At 40.4% G+C, this 16,358-nt stretch overlaps 3 protein-coding genes across 6 annotated transcripts in view; all 3 read right to left on the reverse strand.

The window, feature by feature from the left end:
• The window catches only part of snx19a (sorting nexin 19a), a 36,829-nt gene extending 29,955 nt beyond the window's left edge, over window positions 1-6,874 (reverse strand). For all 3 annotated transcript variants that reach the window (XM_071371316.1, XM_071371315.1, XM_071371317.1), the window contains exons 1-2: window positions 6,137-6,874; window positions 1,102-1,211 (exon numbers count right to left, since the gene is read on the reverse strand). The gene's annotated coding sequence lies outside the window, so the exon portion shown is untranslated. The remainder of the gene's footprint in view (window positions 1-1,101; window positions 1,212-6,136) is intronic.
• A 151-nt stretch (window positions 6,875-7,025) lies between these two features.
• Window positions 7,026-10,374, reverse strand: gig2o (grass carp reovirus (GCRV)-induced gene 2o). Of its 2 annotated transcripts, none has more exons than XM_071371319.1 (2): window positions 10,237-10,374; window positions 7,026-7,885 (listed from the first exon to the last, which is right to left on the reverse strand). In XM_071371319.1, the coding sequence occupies exon 2, from the start codon at window positions 7,874-7,876 to the stop codon at window positions 7,238-7,240; it is 639 nt and encodes a 212-aa protein (XP_071227420.1). In that variant the 5' UTR covers window positions 7,877-7,885; window positions 10,237-10,374; the 3' UTR covers window positions 7,026-7,237. The 2 variants fall into 2 exon arrangements, with proteins under 2 accessions (XP_071227420.1, XP_071227419.1); XM_071371318.1 differs by lacking the exon at window positions 10,237-10,374 and adding an exon at window positions 8,015-9,413.
• On the reverse strand, window positions 9,701-11,485 carry timm8b (translocase of inner mitochondrial membrane 8 homolog B (yeast)). Its single transcript, XM_071371321.1, has 2 exons — window positions 11,258-11,485; window positions 9,701-10,440 (listed from the first exon to the last, which is right to left on the reverse strand). Exons 1-2 carry the CDS (start codon window positions 11,360-11,362, stop codon window positions 10,270-10,272), a joined length of 276 nt encoding a protein of 91 aa, XP_071227422.1. The 5' UTR covers window positions 11,363-11,485; the 3' UTR covers window positions 9,701-10,269.
• Window positions 11,486-16,358: the final 4,873 nt, after the last annotated feature.

Below are 16,358 nucleotides of genomic sequence, written 5' to 3' on the forward strand. Positions count from 1 at the left end.
GGTCACTATAGTACATACCCAACACTGGGTTATTTTGACTCAGTATTGATGGGTTCCGTGAATGATTTACCCAAAATTGTGGTTATTTTGACCCAGCAGTGTATTGCTTTTTGCTCTTTTTCTGGTTTATAGTTATTCATGCATTTTTGACCTTTTCTCTATTACGTAATCTGTGAATTTTCTAAAGGTACAAATACTTCTAACAACAACAATCAATGTTACAACGTTACTACACAGTCTACGAAATTCTTAAATTTCGGCCAATCATGACCGATTGTAGGTCAAATACAAAATGTTTATTTTCAGATATTAATTTCAGCTACAAAATGAAGTCACACAACAGATAAACCACACATAAGGAAAACACAAAAACAACTTTAGAAGCACAATCCATATTTTAAAATCACAGCAGCCCTACCAATTAAAGCTGAGGAAAGGGGCTGAAGAAAAGTAAACACTTTACCCTCTCTACTCCCCCCAACCCCTACCAGGTATCAATTTCCAATAGGAATTGATGTCAAACCAAATAGAAACATGTATTCTGCTCCAGACCCTGCCCATTAATTATGGTGAATGCCAGGGAGTAGAGATGATTGTCCCGAGAGTCAGAAAGAAGGTTAAGGGTCTCTTGTTTTTTCACCTGGCGGAGGTATTTAGCCATATTGGTTCCAGCCAGGGGATTAAAGAATATGACTAGAAGATGTTGAACAGTAAGGAAGACACTCATCACACTCTTGCACAAGCCCGCCACGCACGCACGCACACACAAATTGTGGCCTTTCCTTTGGCTCAGAAGATGCTATACCCTTATACAGTCTATTGCTGTGTGCAGGACATCAATCTGCATTGAGTCCAGCCATTTTGTGCATGGTTTACAGCAGAAGTAGGAAGAGTAGTAAAATAGCCTACGCCTAAGTATTGTTACTTCAATGACATTTTAATCAAGTAGAAGTAAAATGACTGACTTTGAAACTTTTTATAAAAGTACTTTGAAAAGCTACTCAATTACAGTAATGCGAGTATTTGTAATTAGTTACTCCCCGCACCTGGTTTACAGTATTCCATATGAAATAGTATTCCATATTCCACATGTATACTTACGCTTCATTATGACTTTCGGGCTTCATCAATGCTCGGACGGGAAGTCTTCTTTCCAACTCGTTACACTGGTGGTGGGAAAAACACTCTCAGGATCATGTTGTCTTTAGTATCTGGGAGACAAAGACATAAGGTTTTAGGGGACAGACAAAATGGATAAACGGGAATCAACATTTGAGACACTACTTTCATTTCAATATGTAGCTACTTGCATTCAGTACACTGGTGGTGGGAGGGCCACTCTAGTATCAGTGGGAGACAAAGACATAACATTAACACAGTTCATGTGGAGTCAAAATGGATAGCCTAAACTTGGATGAACAATTGAGACAACCCTTTCATTTCAATATAACTGTCTGCATCCAGACTGAGCTAGCTAGCTATCTAACTCAGTAACAATTAGGCTATAAAAACATACAGTAACTGAAACACCACAAAAGCATGAGTTACTGTATGAGCTTGTAGTTCAATGTACTCCGCCAGTGTGTGACTTGTCTTTTTGTTGTCAATTACTTATAGTATATCACGGTGGCATATGAACGATCGGGTTACAGAGCAAACAATGCAATTATCACAACATAGGTTGTAATTTGGTTTGGCTTCCTCAGTGGTTTTATCCACGCACCGCTATGGTCTATTTAAGCAATAAGGCCCGAGGTGGTGTGATATATGGCCAATATACTATGGCTAAGAGGTGTTCTTGAGTATGCGTACCTTATTGCTATTTTAAACTGTTTACCAAAGTAATTAGAGCAGTAAAAATAAATGTTTTGTCATACCCGTGGTATAAGGTCTGATATACCACGGCTGTCAGCCAATCAGCATTCAGGGCTATATCCACCCAGTTTAAAAAACCCATTCGTTCATATGCCACCGTGATATACAATAAATCCTTTACAACAAAAAGACAGTCACAGTGGCGGTATAAATTCAACTACACATACGTTTGTTTCATCACAGAATCGGAGAGCAACATCTGTCCAGTGAAGTCCACAAAGCATATATTGCATACAAACAGTTGTATCACCTGCAGCATGGTCGAGCAAGTTTGTTTTGGACAGTTTACTAAACTACTGATTTAGAACCACGGAGTTACCGCAAGTCAGCACAAAGACAACAGGAGCACTGCCTCCGCTATTCCAGCACCATTTCAACTTAAACATCATCAAATCAACAAGGCTATATATGCTTAGTTTAATATACTGAAAACAAACGTAAAGATAACAAAAACGATTTAGTCCAATCAATGTTGCTAAATATCCTGTGGCTGTCCATGGTACTGATTTCTGTGTGCGCGCTAAAGCAAAACAAAAAATGATGACTCAACCCATTTGTAGACTAGTTGAACGCCAATGCCATCCTTTCATGTTGGCAAAACGTTCTATGACTGTCATGCAGTACACTTTCAGTTTTTGATGTAATAGGCACCGAGGTAAAGTTGGTTTTATATTCACACATTCGGACATTCGACAGACATTCGCCAAAAGCCATTTAAAATTGTCAAAATCAATAACTAATTCATTGTCACAGAAACATAAAACTAGATATGGTTTATTCTATAAATGTCTAGCATACTTTTATAACCTTTGTTTAGAGGGAAAAATCCAGTTTTGATTTGATAGAGGGCACGTAGTCCGTCTAGAGGGTGTGTGGTCAAAGTTCTAACGAATCTGTTAGAACTATGGGTTCCAGTCTTTAATGCGAAGCAAGACTGCTCAATGTGTGCTTTGCATCATCCAGAGAAAAATGATGATCATCTGACCAACTGGGTTTGTCTTTGTGTAATATAACAGTAGGCTATGAAAACTCATGTAGTTTCATCCTTCAAGACATTTAGAAGTATGAAACTTTGTCTTGAAACTTAAAAAAAAAATCAGGGTTATCCTTGTATTATTGATCATGACTCCGTGTTATTATTCTACTATGAGAGATACTAGATACATACTATGACAGGAATTCACTGTAATAGGTACACATGTATCTGGCACAAGTGACGATCAAACCGATTTGGATTTCAAAGACTGCTATTAATTTATTTTATATTTTACCGTTATTTTACCAGGTAAGTTGACTGAGAACACGTTCTCATTTGCAGCAACAACCTGGGGAATAGTTACAGGGGAGAGGAGGGGGATGAATGAGCCAATTATAAACTGGGGATTATTAGGTGACCATGATGGTTTGAGGGCCAGATTGGGAATTTAGCCCGGACACCGGGGTTAACACCCCTACTCTTACGATAAGTGCCATGGGATCTTTAATGACCTCAAAGAGTCAGGACACCCGTTTAACGTCCCATCCGAAAGACGACACCCTACACAGGGCAGTGTCCCCAATCACTGCCCTGGGGCATTGGGATATTTTTTAGACCAGAGGAAAGAGTGCCTCCTACTGGCCCTCCAACACCACTTCCAGCAGCAACTGGTCTCCCATCCAGGGACTGACCAGGACCGACCCTGCTTAGCTTCAGAAGCAAGCCAACAGTGGTATGCAGGGTGGTATGCTGCTGGCAATGTATGTAATGTAATGTTTGATATTACAACATTGATGTGTGAAACCTTTTTTATCAACACATACGTTTTTTGCAAATGTATTCCTTTATTACTACATGATTTATATTGCTTGAATACTCAACGATCATTAACACCACAGTTATGTGTGCTTCTGTCAGGGTTGTGGTCAAATGCACGTCATTTAAAATCAATTCAGCAATTGAACAAAAATCCAATTCAATTTGAACATTTCCCTAATTGCAAAAGCCTGTAACATAATTTGGGTATTCCAGAACTGTAATTTACATGTAAATAAACATAACCCTGTTATATGTTTTTAATACTGCAGATAGAATGCTCTGTGTGCCAGAGATAGTACCATTCAGCTTGTCTGGGGATGACAAAGAAAATAGAAAATGATTGGAAGGGGCCTCTTTGCTGTTAAATTAGAGACGTATAAATAAATGAGTGTTGTGCCTTGTAACTACTTTAAGATGTGGAACTTTTGCACTAAAAATGAAAACATTGATTTGGCATACAATTTAAGATTGTAAACATTGTCTAACTTCATATAAGACTTGAAATTAAAATGTCTTTAAAGTTATTGTAAATAAATGCATATTTCCCCAAAAATCTGAGCCAATTACAGAATTTGTTATTGATTTCTTCATCTTTAAATGCAATATTTGAGATGTTATGTGTTTCTATCAAGTCAAAAACTGGAATTTTTACTCAAAACAAAGGTTGTAAAAGTATGCTAGACATTTATAGAATAAATCATATCTAGTTTGATGATTCTGTGACAAAGGGTGAATTAGTTCTTGATTTACACCGCTTTAAATGACATCTTATATATTTTATGTATTTATATCAAGTCAAAACTGTAATTTCTACTAAAAACAAAGGTTGTAAAAGTATGCTAGACATTGATAGAATAAACCATATCTATTTTTATGTTTCTGTGACAATCAATTAATTAGTTGTGGATTTTTACAATTTTAAATGGCGTTTGGCGAATGTCTGTTGAATGTCTATTGAACGTCCTAATGTGTGAATATAAAACCAATTTTACCTTTGTGTAATAGGCTACCTAGCTAAAATGCTTGCTAGCCTGACTCCCTAGCAAAATTTGCTAGTTAATGTGAGCCTACATCTAGGCCAAAGAGTTCTGTGTCGAGGCTACCTATTGAACTTCAATTGTCTCAGGCCAGTGGCACAACATATCAATTCATGGTTAGATCAGAATCGAAGTCAATCATTGGCATGTACATAGAATTAAGTCAAAATCCCCATCTCCATCCATGGCTTAAGAAAGGGCCGATTTAGCAAACTAGCTACTGCAGGACATCAACACAAGCAGACCAGAAACAGACACGTTTTTCAAAAAATTACGTTTTGCAAAGGTCTGAAGTCAAATCCAAACTTCCCTTGTGGGGTGTTTTGCTGCACCTAGGCAACCCACAGTTGAGCTCAGCTCAACACTGAGGCCATAAACTTGCTGGCATCAATCAATCAAACGCTATGGGCAACATGTTATACTCTTTTGGTCCAGACAGCCTCAGAAACATGGGCCACACATACTGAGACATAGGGGCGCTGTTTACTTCGGTCGGATGATTTCTCCGGTGAGATTCAGCCACTTGCGAATTGACGGACAATTATTCAAACACAGAGAGACATGAAAGAGAAATTGTATAATTTTGATGTATTTATTGGTCACATATTTGGGGAAGCCTGGCTTCCACTGGCATCCATGTGTGACTATGTAACTACCGGGGGCGGCAGGTAGCATAGTGGTTAGAGCGTTGGGCCAGTAACCGAAAGGTTGCTGGCTCGAATCCCTGAGCTGACAAGATAAAAATCTGTCCTTCTGCCCCTGAACAAGGCAGTTAACCCACTGTTCCCCGGTAGGCCGTCATTGTAAATAAGAATTTGTTAACTGACTTGCCTCGATAAATATGTCTGTCAGGCAGGACAGCACTGAATGAGAACCAATTTGACTTGGAGAGTGGTCAATTAATCAGCTTCCAAAAAGTATAGCTCACATACATCAAATATATTCAAAGTTGATATTTCTGCCTATTAACAACTTTTGCTGTAAAATAGTTGTACACAACCATCCATTTCATAAAATGGGAGACATTCGATAAGGAAAAACATGGTTTTGCTCTGTTATTCCCCATTTACAGATATCTCAAAAACGAAATCCCCCCCGAGTAATGCGAACTGGCCGGATAGTGTGTGTTGTGCTGAAAGGACAGCTCCGCTGATCGGCAAGGGATTACCCTTGTCTATGGTGGTCAGGGCAAATTTCGTGTCGCTGAAGGACAGATCTACCGAGGGCAAACTAGGTTTAAATCACAGCTGCAATGCTAACCTCAAGCAAATATCATATTTTAAAATCAGACAAACACAAATTAATCTAATCAACAGTATTTGGGTTGTTTATAGTTTATATCAGAGACAAACTATAGCGTTTTTTTCATGACGCTTTGCATTTTTACATATAGTTCCACTGTAAAACAAAATGGGACATATGAACTTACCGCAAACGTTTTTAAATTGTCATAATTTATCTTCTTCTCGAGGCTCTGTTGAGTCTCTGCTTCAATCTCTTCAATGACATTTATTTACTTCCTGGTTCTCATGGAGCCATCTTGCTCTAATCTCTGAAACAGGTGTCCATGACGTTTACAAGTAAGTACCGCCATCTACTGAGGTGAAGGTGCACCTAACCAGAGATATATACACACACACACACTGTATGACTCTGCACCTGGCTAATGCCGCGTTCACGTGCCAGTCATAACTGGGGAAATTTGAAATGTCCATCTTACTAACTGGTTGTAGTCATAAACGTGCCGCGTTCAATCAGTTAGCTAACTAATCGGACATTTCTGAGTTTCCTAGTTCCGACAAGCAGGCTAACGCGCATATCTCCCGGCACTTCGTCGTGATGACCCATGAAGTGGATGTCCTGTCCATTGGTCATCAGGCGGAGAAGCTTGACAAGACTGTCTGAACACACGCTTGTCCTTTTGACTGATACCGCGTTCACGTGCTTATCGGAACCAGGAAACTCTGAAATGTCAGACTCGCTAACTGGTTAGTTATACAAGTGCCCCGTTCAACGAGTCGGAAATGTGTTTCCTAGTTCTGACTAGCACGTGAACGCGGCACGAGAAACAGCTGTATCCGTCAAATATTTCAAATTTTCCTCGTTTGATATTAGTGCAGCCTATTAGGAAACCAAGTAGCCTAGGCTGGCTTCTGTTTGGTCAAAACAAAATGAAAGCATAGGCTATACCGTATATTACATGCAAAAGAATAGGCTACGACAAAAACGTCCAATGTAAATTCTTAATTTGACATAATGTAAAGTTGTTTTCCCATGTCGGCCCTATATATTAATTAATTTGTCTAATCAATTGGATCTCAAATACAATTGAACCTTTATTTAACCAGGCAAGTCAGTTAACAAATTCGATTCCAATACAATTAGGTTGCAATGATTACACAAAATACATTAAAACATGACATCGACAACCAGCTTAATTTGATATGGTATGCAAGGTCACATTGGGTGATGGGTCAAAAGCGAGACAGGCCACGCAAAGTAGGACTAGTTGTTTGTGCAAGTAGCCTTGTTACTTGTTGCACACATGCTTCTTCTGAAAGGGGCAAATCTGTTTGGTGCATTCCCAGCAGCTTTGGACAGGGTGAGACCCAGTGTTTGAGGTATTCTGGTGGCACTGGCTGCACCCATCCTTTGCGCCATGGTTATTCATGGCGCGTATTTGCTTTCGGAGGTCCCAGCGCGTTTTATCGTCCTGACAGCAGGCCACATCCACCACCACAATCCGGGCGGGATCCCAGACGCAATCCTCTTCACGGCCAGATTTAATAGCGGTAAGGCCACAGTTTGGTGGCACCCAGCAACTGTCGTAACCTTCCTCGTGCCATAACTTCTGAAGCGGATCGTTATCATCGCTTATCTTCTTCACCTTGCCAACCCGCACCTTTAACTTCAACACTACCGATTCCTTTTTGTCAACCTTCAGCGGGTAACACTTTGCTTTGTCGATATTACGGCTCACGTAGACCCCTGGCCCCAACATCCCATCGCTGGAGCGTTGGAACCCACTGGTGATAATACGCTGGACATACTTGAGATACGTGCCATGGAACATGGTGTAAACTTTCTCGTCTTTGGGCTTCTCGCCTGCATGGAGCTTCTTCTCCTCAATCGCAGTCCAGCCAGAAAAAGTGATCTCTTCTAGTTCCATAGTCGGTATCTGTGGAAGTTATATTTATTTAATCCAAGGCAAAAGATAGCGTTATGGGGGGCCAAATATATCACGTAATCATATCCTAATAAAATACCCAATTGACAATGCCAAATACATTCTAAACGCTATACGAACCTGTTGGAAGTACAGCCAAATATAAAGTTGAGGCTATTGCACCGCATAGGATCACTATACTTTCACTTTTGATTCTCTAGTATGTCCTGTTATACAAACCCTTCTTTACTTTTCCATTCAAGTTCTTAAAGTGACACACACCCCTCGGCTTGTCATGCATTTAGCCAGCCTATAAGCCTATTTATTCTTCAAGAAATCGTTCCAACAACAAAAACTTAAAAGGAAAAAAAAGATGATACCACCGCTGAAAGTATCGTTTTTCATGTAGGCCTAACATTTCTTGAATAGAAAAATGCAATTGTTTCGGCAATGATCATAAGCTAGTCAAATGTATTCCAGAATACATGCACAGCCACAACTGCCGCCTTCTGTCCTTTTAAATCCCCATGAATAAAGGGCCTACTCAACCATGTTCTTCCTCAGTTTTTATTTCATTCAAACCTGTCATCACCCTTTAGATTGTAGGGTGAAGAAGTACATGTTGACCATTCCCTAGTTTTCTTTCTCATCTCATGGGCGCACTCGTTTTGCACCCCCGTGGACTCCAAACTGCGTAGGCGTTACATGACCTACAGCATGGTCAAGCAAGTTAATGTTTCCGACATTTTCGGACAACTAAACAACTATTGATTTAGAACCATAGAGAGTTACTGCAAGTAGCAAAGAAAACAGGAGCTGCTTCCACTATTCCAGCACCATTTCATCATCATCAAATCACCTCTGCTTAGTCTAATACAGTGACAACTAAAAGATAACGAAAACAATTTAGGCCAATCAACTTAAGCTAAATATGTGGCTTTCCATGGTTCTGATGTGTGTCTGTGTGTGTGCATTCATGCAAGTAGAAAAAACATGTTGACTCACCCTACTTGTAGAGAAACGTCAATACCACTATCCTTTCGTTCATGTTGACAAAACAGTCTATGATTCTGTCATACAGTACACACTGTTTTTGTTGTCCTACACTACCTGGCTAAAATGTTTGCTCGATAGCCTAACTTCCTTTCATGGGCAACGTTAGCTAGTTAACATTAGCCTTCTACATTTGGCTAAATATTGAACTTCCATCCACTCAGGCCGGGGGTACAATGTATGAATTTATGGTGGGATCAGAATCGCCGTTATAGTCACTGGCCAGTACGGAGAATTAAGTAAAACCACGAATCCCTATCGCCAATCATGTCTAATTTAGGAAAGGGCTAATTTTAGCTAGTGAACCACCGGAAAACAACACAACGATATGCAACAATTCAAGTTGTTTTAGTCAATGACATATTTGATGTCGATGTGATGTGTTTGGAGTGAAGCCAATCCAATCTGGCTTCCCTTTAAAAAAAAAAATTGGTGCACCAGGACCATTCACAGTTGAGTTCACTCAGTTTTGCTCAACACTGATTGGCTATTATTTTATTATTATAATTTTTTTGAATCAAGGGAGGCCAAACGCTCGCTGGCTTTTCTAGCCTTCAACGCTACAGGCGGCCACAATGTCATACTATTTTTGAACAGACAGCATCAGATAGATGGCCTACACATACAGAGAGAGACAGAAGGGCTCTGCTTCGGAAGTCAAGTGCTTACTCCACTCACCCAGGCAACAGCCAGGGGACTGGGCAATGTAAAACGAGGTCACCCTATAAGTTCACAGAGAGGAGTGCCTTAAAATAAAGAATTTTCCCATCTGGCTATTTGCTCATCAGGCTATTCCTTTTATTGACATGTTCAAAGCAGAGCAATGAATACCATTAAAGATCCCACATTCGAAACTCCGTAACATGATGCACAGTCAAAAGGCCTGCATCATTACAGATAACAATTTTTATCCAACAGCAACATGTTTATGTGCAATGTGTTAAATACATGTTAAAAATGTATCTATGTCCTCATCTGTTTTTTTTTTTTTTTTTTTACATGTCTGATGTATTTATGTCTGTTTTGTGTATAATGTTTCCATGTTCACCTGCCTGGGGACTACAGATGGAAAGTAGCTATTAGCTAAATCTGGTGCGACATCATTTCTCAGTGCTATGAGACTTATGTTTTTGTTGTGCATTGTCCCTGCCAAATAAACGTAATAAAATAAAAATAGATCAGCATAGTCATTGGACAAGAAGATAATCGTTGCACAGGTCCTTTGATCTTGTCCCTGAAGTGTCGAGTTGAATCTGACAAGCCTACTCCGATGAAAGTCTGGCTCAGTGACTGAATGAATCAATGCATACCCCTTTTCTTCATTTTCTCCCTGTTGAGTTGAGTCAATGCATGCCCCCTTTCTGCACCATATGAGTAAAGCGGTTTGTGATGGTGAGGGTGGTGTCAATGAAGCGCTCCACACAGCTAGCCAGGCACGTCTCCGTCCGGGAGTCCAGCTTGCTGCTCGGCTTATCCATGCATTTGTCCCAGCACACGTCGGTGAAGGTGTGCACCTACAAGAAACCGTCATAAACACAACACAAAATAAGTCTAATGTATTTAAAGGGATTACGCAATAGTTCACCTGCAAATAGCTATCTTTGATTATACTGTCTAAAGGTAAAGGAATACCATATAACCTTGAGAAAACTACATTTAAACATTTAAGTTTCACAAATGGGAATAGACTGGATAGAAGAATCGTCTTTTCCTTCATTTGATATTGAGACATAACTGAATGATCTGACTTTCAACCACTTTTAAGTCCAGAAAACAATAGGGAAATGTATTTGGGAGTGAACTAGCTAACTATCCCCAGTTTTTAAACCCAGAGACGCAACATCGCGAGACTTCCGGGAACTCTTGCGATAGACAAAACTGACCAGATCAGGGTTTGAGAAATCAATGAGAAAAGTAAAAAATAAATAATCTTCCATAGTTTTTATTTTTCTCGAAATCTAAAGATGCAACCTAGATTCGAGCAAATGTCTTTAGTAGTTGAACTTGTTACTACTCCAACCTGACATGTTTTCATTTTCGTTTAAAACGACTTTATATCGAAGGAATGTCTTTGATTTCACGGCCTGCACATGCGCAGTTCGACGCGAGACGACAGTTACACCCAATTACGTACGTATTATTATTAAATATATATTTTTTACCCCTTTTTCGCCACAATTTCGTATTCCTACGCATCAGTTTAGCTAGCCAACGTCGCCTACAACTGTGATCGGGGATTTATTGGAAAAGCAGTTTTAGCCTATCTTCATACTGTAGTGTCTTTGCTATCACTTTAAGATAGCTAGCTTGCTTAGTAGTTACATTAGCTACCTGTGCTTCAAACTGAGCTTTCTGTTGCTCGACTGCTATCATCCTCTGAAGTTCTGAGGCCTCAGCATTTTCAGACGCACTGGCAGAGGACAGGTCAAAAGCCATATTATCAATCAAGATATTATGAAAAAATGTAACGTGCAAGAGTCCAACAGAAAGCACTACTCTGCGACAACGGCAAATGTTCAATCAATACCGGAAGTATAGCGGGAAAGTCGATGTGACATCACCTTTCTATTCTTCTTGTTCTTCTTCTATGAGGTTTAACGGCGGTTGGCATCCAATTTGTTGCATTACCGCCACCTATTAGACTGGAGTACAACTCCCTTTTACTTTACTTGAAATAGAAAAATGTACTAAATAAATACCCTACCATCTAACACTATACGCACTAATTTCAAAATTATATAAAATAAAATGAACACCCCCCTACTCCACTAATTAAATGTATGTATTCCTGCCTCATGCCATCACCCTGAATGGATGGGACATCACCACTTAACACATCCTGTAACTCTTCTGCTGTAAAGTGTTGCGCACCCAAATACCTCTCTGAAGCTGCCACCACAACCTCAATTTTCTGAGACTTCCGATCCATCCCTGCAGTACAATTAATAACCATTGCTATAAATGCTAAAAACCCAATCTTAATTAAACGTATTTTACTTTTTGGCCTATCCCTCTGTACTGGTATATCTCTACTACTCTCACCACCCCTCCCCCTTAACCCATCTTCATCTATTTTCTTCACTGCCTCAGCATATGACAACTTCTGCTCTACTCTAACCCTGGAAACCTCAACCTGCCTCTCTCACATGGGACATTTCTGATCCTCAGCTCCATGGGCACAACTACAATTAACACATTCCACTACTTTCCCCAATACTACACATTCCTTTGTCTAATGCCCTTCTGCACATTTCTCACACCTTGGACCCTCCCTCCTACACACTGCTGCCACATGCTCATAAGCTTGACACCTGTAACATCTTAACGTATTCGGCACATACACTCGTACAGGATAACTTATATATCCTAACTTCACTTTGTCAGGCAAAGACTCAACTTCAAAACTCAAAAGAACAGACAATGACTCTTCTGTTTCCCCACTCTCGCCACCCTGTCTGCATCGCATCAAACGACAAGCATCACATACACCGGAAATCTTTGACCTCAACTGGTCAACGTTTATATCTACTGCTACCCCAGTCATCACTCCTTTCATTGGTGCCTTTTTATTGAAAACGAAACACTTTGCTTACCCTCATTTGTTTTACTTCAAGAGCATTCTTCCTCTGCCCAACTGAAACATAAACAATTATCACTAGACCACTTCTAGTTACCCTCACCGATTCCACATGACCCAACTCTTTTTTCACCCACGGTGAAACCACAAATGGATCAGCCAAAAGGCAAGAGTCCACTTTCTCCATAAACTTCACTCCTACTGTCACAGACTCTTCATCCTGATCATTGGTGCATACCTCGGTCTCCGATTACTTTACCGCAACTACCACCTCCGATACTTCACCCTCATTCACTTCCATTTCTCCTCCTGTCTTCAGCTCCCTCTGCTTACACTTTCTACCATTCTTCTTTAACAAACCATCTCCCTTTTTCCCACCATTTTTATCTGACTCAAGCTCATCCTCTTCATCCCTCACTCGCTTAGACCACTTCTCCCTCTCTTTTTCCCTCCATTCCTCCTCCATTTGTCTCGGCATTGCTTTCCACATGCAAATAATTAACACAAAGCATTTTTTATTTATTCCTTTTTATTTCACCTTTATTTAACCAGGTAGGCCAGTTGAGAACAAGTTCTCATTTACAACTGCGACCTGGACAAGATAAAGCAAAGCAGTGCGACAAAAACAATAACATAGAGTTACACATGGGATAAACAAAGTACAGTCAATAACACAATAGAAAATTTGATTACAGTGTGTGCAAATGAAGTAAGGAGGTAAGGCAATAAATAGGCCATAGTGGCGAAGTAATTACAATTTAGCAATTCACACTGGAGTGATAGATGTGCAGATGAGGATGTGCAAGTATAAATACTGGTATAAATACTGGTGTGCAAAAGAGCAGAAAAAAACAAAAAACAAATATGGGGTGAGGTAGGTACTTATTTACAGATGGGCCTTGTACAGCTGCAGCGATCTAAGCTGCTCTGATAGCCGATGCTTGAAGTTAGTGAGGGAGATATAAGTCTCCAACTTCAGTGATTTTCGCAATTTGTTCCAGTCATTGGCAGCAGAGAACTGGAAGGAAAGGCGGCCAAAGAGGTGTTGGCTTTGGGGATGACCAGTGAAGTATACCTGCTGGCGCACGTGCTACGAGTGGGTGTTACTATGGTGACCAGTGAGCTGAGATAAGGTGGAGCTTTACCCAGCAAAGACTTATAGATGACCTGGAGCCAGTGGGTTTGACGACGAATAGGTAGCGAGGACCAGCCAACGAGAACATACAGGTCGCAGTGGTGGGTAGCAGTGGTGGGGCTTTGGTGACAAACGGATGGCACTGTGATAGACTGCATCCAATTTGCTGAGTAGAGTGTTGGAGGCGATTTTGTAAATGACATCGCCGGATCGGCAGGATAGTCAGTTTTACGAGGGTATGTTTTGCAGCATGAGTGAAGGAGGCTTTGTTGCGAAATAGGAAGACGATTCTAGATTTAACTTTGGATTGGAGATGCTTAATGTGAGTCTGGAAGGAGAGTTTACAGTCTAAGCAGACACCTAGGTATTTATAGTTGTCCAAAGAAGGGCCAGATGTATACATAATGGTGTCATCTGCGTAGAGGTGGATCAAAGAATCACCCGCAGCAAGAGCGACATCATTAATATATACAGAGAAAAGAGTACCCCATAGAGGCGCCAGCTTCCCGTCGTCCCAAGACTCTCCTCAGCCCCACCTCTGACATCACTTGTAACTTTGCTTCCATTTTTTTTATTTACACATTTTTACCATGATGCATTCAATAGATATTACGTTTTAGAATATCATAATGTGCCTTTCATAGTCTTAGTTTCTCAAATGTTGAAAAATAAGTGTACAGCACAGTAGGTGGCAGCAGAGATCTTCATAAAGGTCTCTGTAGACAAGTAGACAAGTATCGCTGGTCAAAACAACATTTAATTTATACTCCGGTGGAATGTCTGTAGACTGTCACTCAACTGTCAGACATGAAAAAAGTTTGAGACTTTAAGTCTCTGGGAATGTCCATTGTAGTGGTTACCAGACTTCCACAGCAGCCGACCAAATCCTCTTGTTACATACATGAGTTATACAATTCTTGTATAGAATGAATTACTTTTATTTCGCCACACTGTGGCAGTACGTTATTTTATGTAAGCTCTCCATTTAAATTATGTTGTTGTGGGTTTATTTCCCATTAATAATGAATCAAAAGTAGCTGAAGTCAAGATGTTGTCAGCTATACTCTGGTCATTATTTGAACTTGCTAGCTTGGAGCAACGGACCAAAACATTGTTTAGAAATCTTGCTTTTAGTTGCGTGGCTTGCTAGGTTGACATTTACTGAATTCATTTTTAAATGGATGGGTTGGTTTATTGGTGTTAAAATAGAGAAGGTATGCTCTTTGTAGCACCGGGCTGCTGATGTAATGCAGAGGCTGTCATTTTGTGTTTATACTTTTTTTAAACGACAATATAATGTTTATGATGTCACTACAACAATTGTTTACAGACATGTTGATAGATGGACTGTAAACCAGCCTTTAAGCGCGCGTAAATTGGAAAGTGATTCCTTTTTATGCATTTTTCTCTCTTTGCGTATTCTGACCTTGAATTCACGCGCTATTCGTTCGGGGTGGAAATCTAAGAAATAAAGGAAGGTGTGGCAGAGGTGTCAACAGATAAGCCCTATTTCTTATCTTGACTTAATTCCCTCATAATTACACCACCTTTACGCGTCATTGTCGAGGTCCAAGTACCGGTTCCAAATGGTAAAGCATCTACATTATTTTTCCCGATAAAAATGACAGCATTTTCCATGCACTGTAATTTATAAATGGATTAAAGCTATTGATAAGAGCTAGGTATTTGAGAAATCCGTTAGTTGTTTTAGAGGATTTTACCTTCTAATCTCTGAAAACGAACGTGAAACCAGCCATATGGAAGCTTACTGAAAATAATTTCAACATGACATCTATTGCGGCCCCTTTTCCACTGTGAAATAGGGGCTATAAATACCTGTGCCGTTATTCAGAATTGTAATTGTGTGCCCTCATAAGGAGAAATAAGGAGAAATATGGACTTCAATATTGGCTTCAGTAGGGTTGAACCTCCAGAGTTGATGTATGCGCTTTAGAACGTTTAATTATAGCCTATGCCCGGGCATTTCTCCTTTTTATTTTACAATTATCATGTTAAATATTAGCCGCTATCGGGAGCCACAGACAAAAGGAATACCTATGTGAGAATGCTGTTCATTGACTACAGCTCAGCGTTCAACACCATTGTTCCCACAAATCTCATCACAACGCTAAGGACCCTGGGACTGAACACCTCCCTCTGCAACTGGATCCTGGACTTCCTGACAGGCCGCCCCTAGGTGGTAAGGGTAGGCAACAACACATCTGCCACACTGATCCTCAACACGGGGGCCCCTTAGGGGTGCGTGCTTAGTCCCCTCCTGTACTCCCTGTTCACTCATGACTACATGGCCAAGCACGATTCCAACACCATCATTCATTTTGTTGATGACACAAAAGTGGTAGACCTGATCACCGACAACGATGAGACAGCCTATAGGGAGGAGGTCAGAGACCTGGCCGTGTGGTGCCAGGACAACAAACTCTCTCTCAATGTGAGCAAGCCAAAAGAGCTGATCGTGGACTATAGGAAAAGGAGGACCGAACAGAACCACATTAACATTGACGGGACTGAAGTGGAGCGGGTCGAGAGTTTCAAGTTCCTTGGTGTCCACATCACCAACAAACTATCATGGTCCAAACTCACCTGTCACGGATCCCTCTGGAACTGTCATTATGCATACCTGGTCCCCATTCCCACTGATTGTAATTGTATGAATGTGCCCTTTGGTCCACCATTGGGCTGTCGATTTATTGTTCCAA

This window comes from Salvelinus alpinus, chromosome 28, assembly GCF_045679555.1.
Source record: "Salvelinus alpinus chromosome 28, SLU_Salpinus.1, whole genome shotgun sequence".
Classification (NCBI taxonomy): domain Eukaryota; kingdom Metazoa; phylum Chordata; class Actinopteri; order Salmoniformes; family Salmonidae; genus Salvelinus; species Salvelinus alpinus.

Excerpts from the sequence above, each read along its gene's own strand:
- gig2o (XM_071371319.1), bottom strand. The coding sequence starts at position 7,876 with ATGGAACTAGAAGAGATCACTTTTTCTGGCTGGACTGCGATTGAGGAG.
- timm8b (XM_071371321.1), bottom strand. The coding sequence starts at position 11,362 with ATGGCTTTTGACCTGTCCTCTGCCAGTGCGTCTGAAAATGCTGAGGCC. Across the intron at positions 10,441-11,257 it reads AAGCTCAGTTTGAAGCACAG|GTGCACACCTTCACCGACGT; the intron begins GTAGCTAATGTA and ends GGTTTCTTGTAG.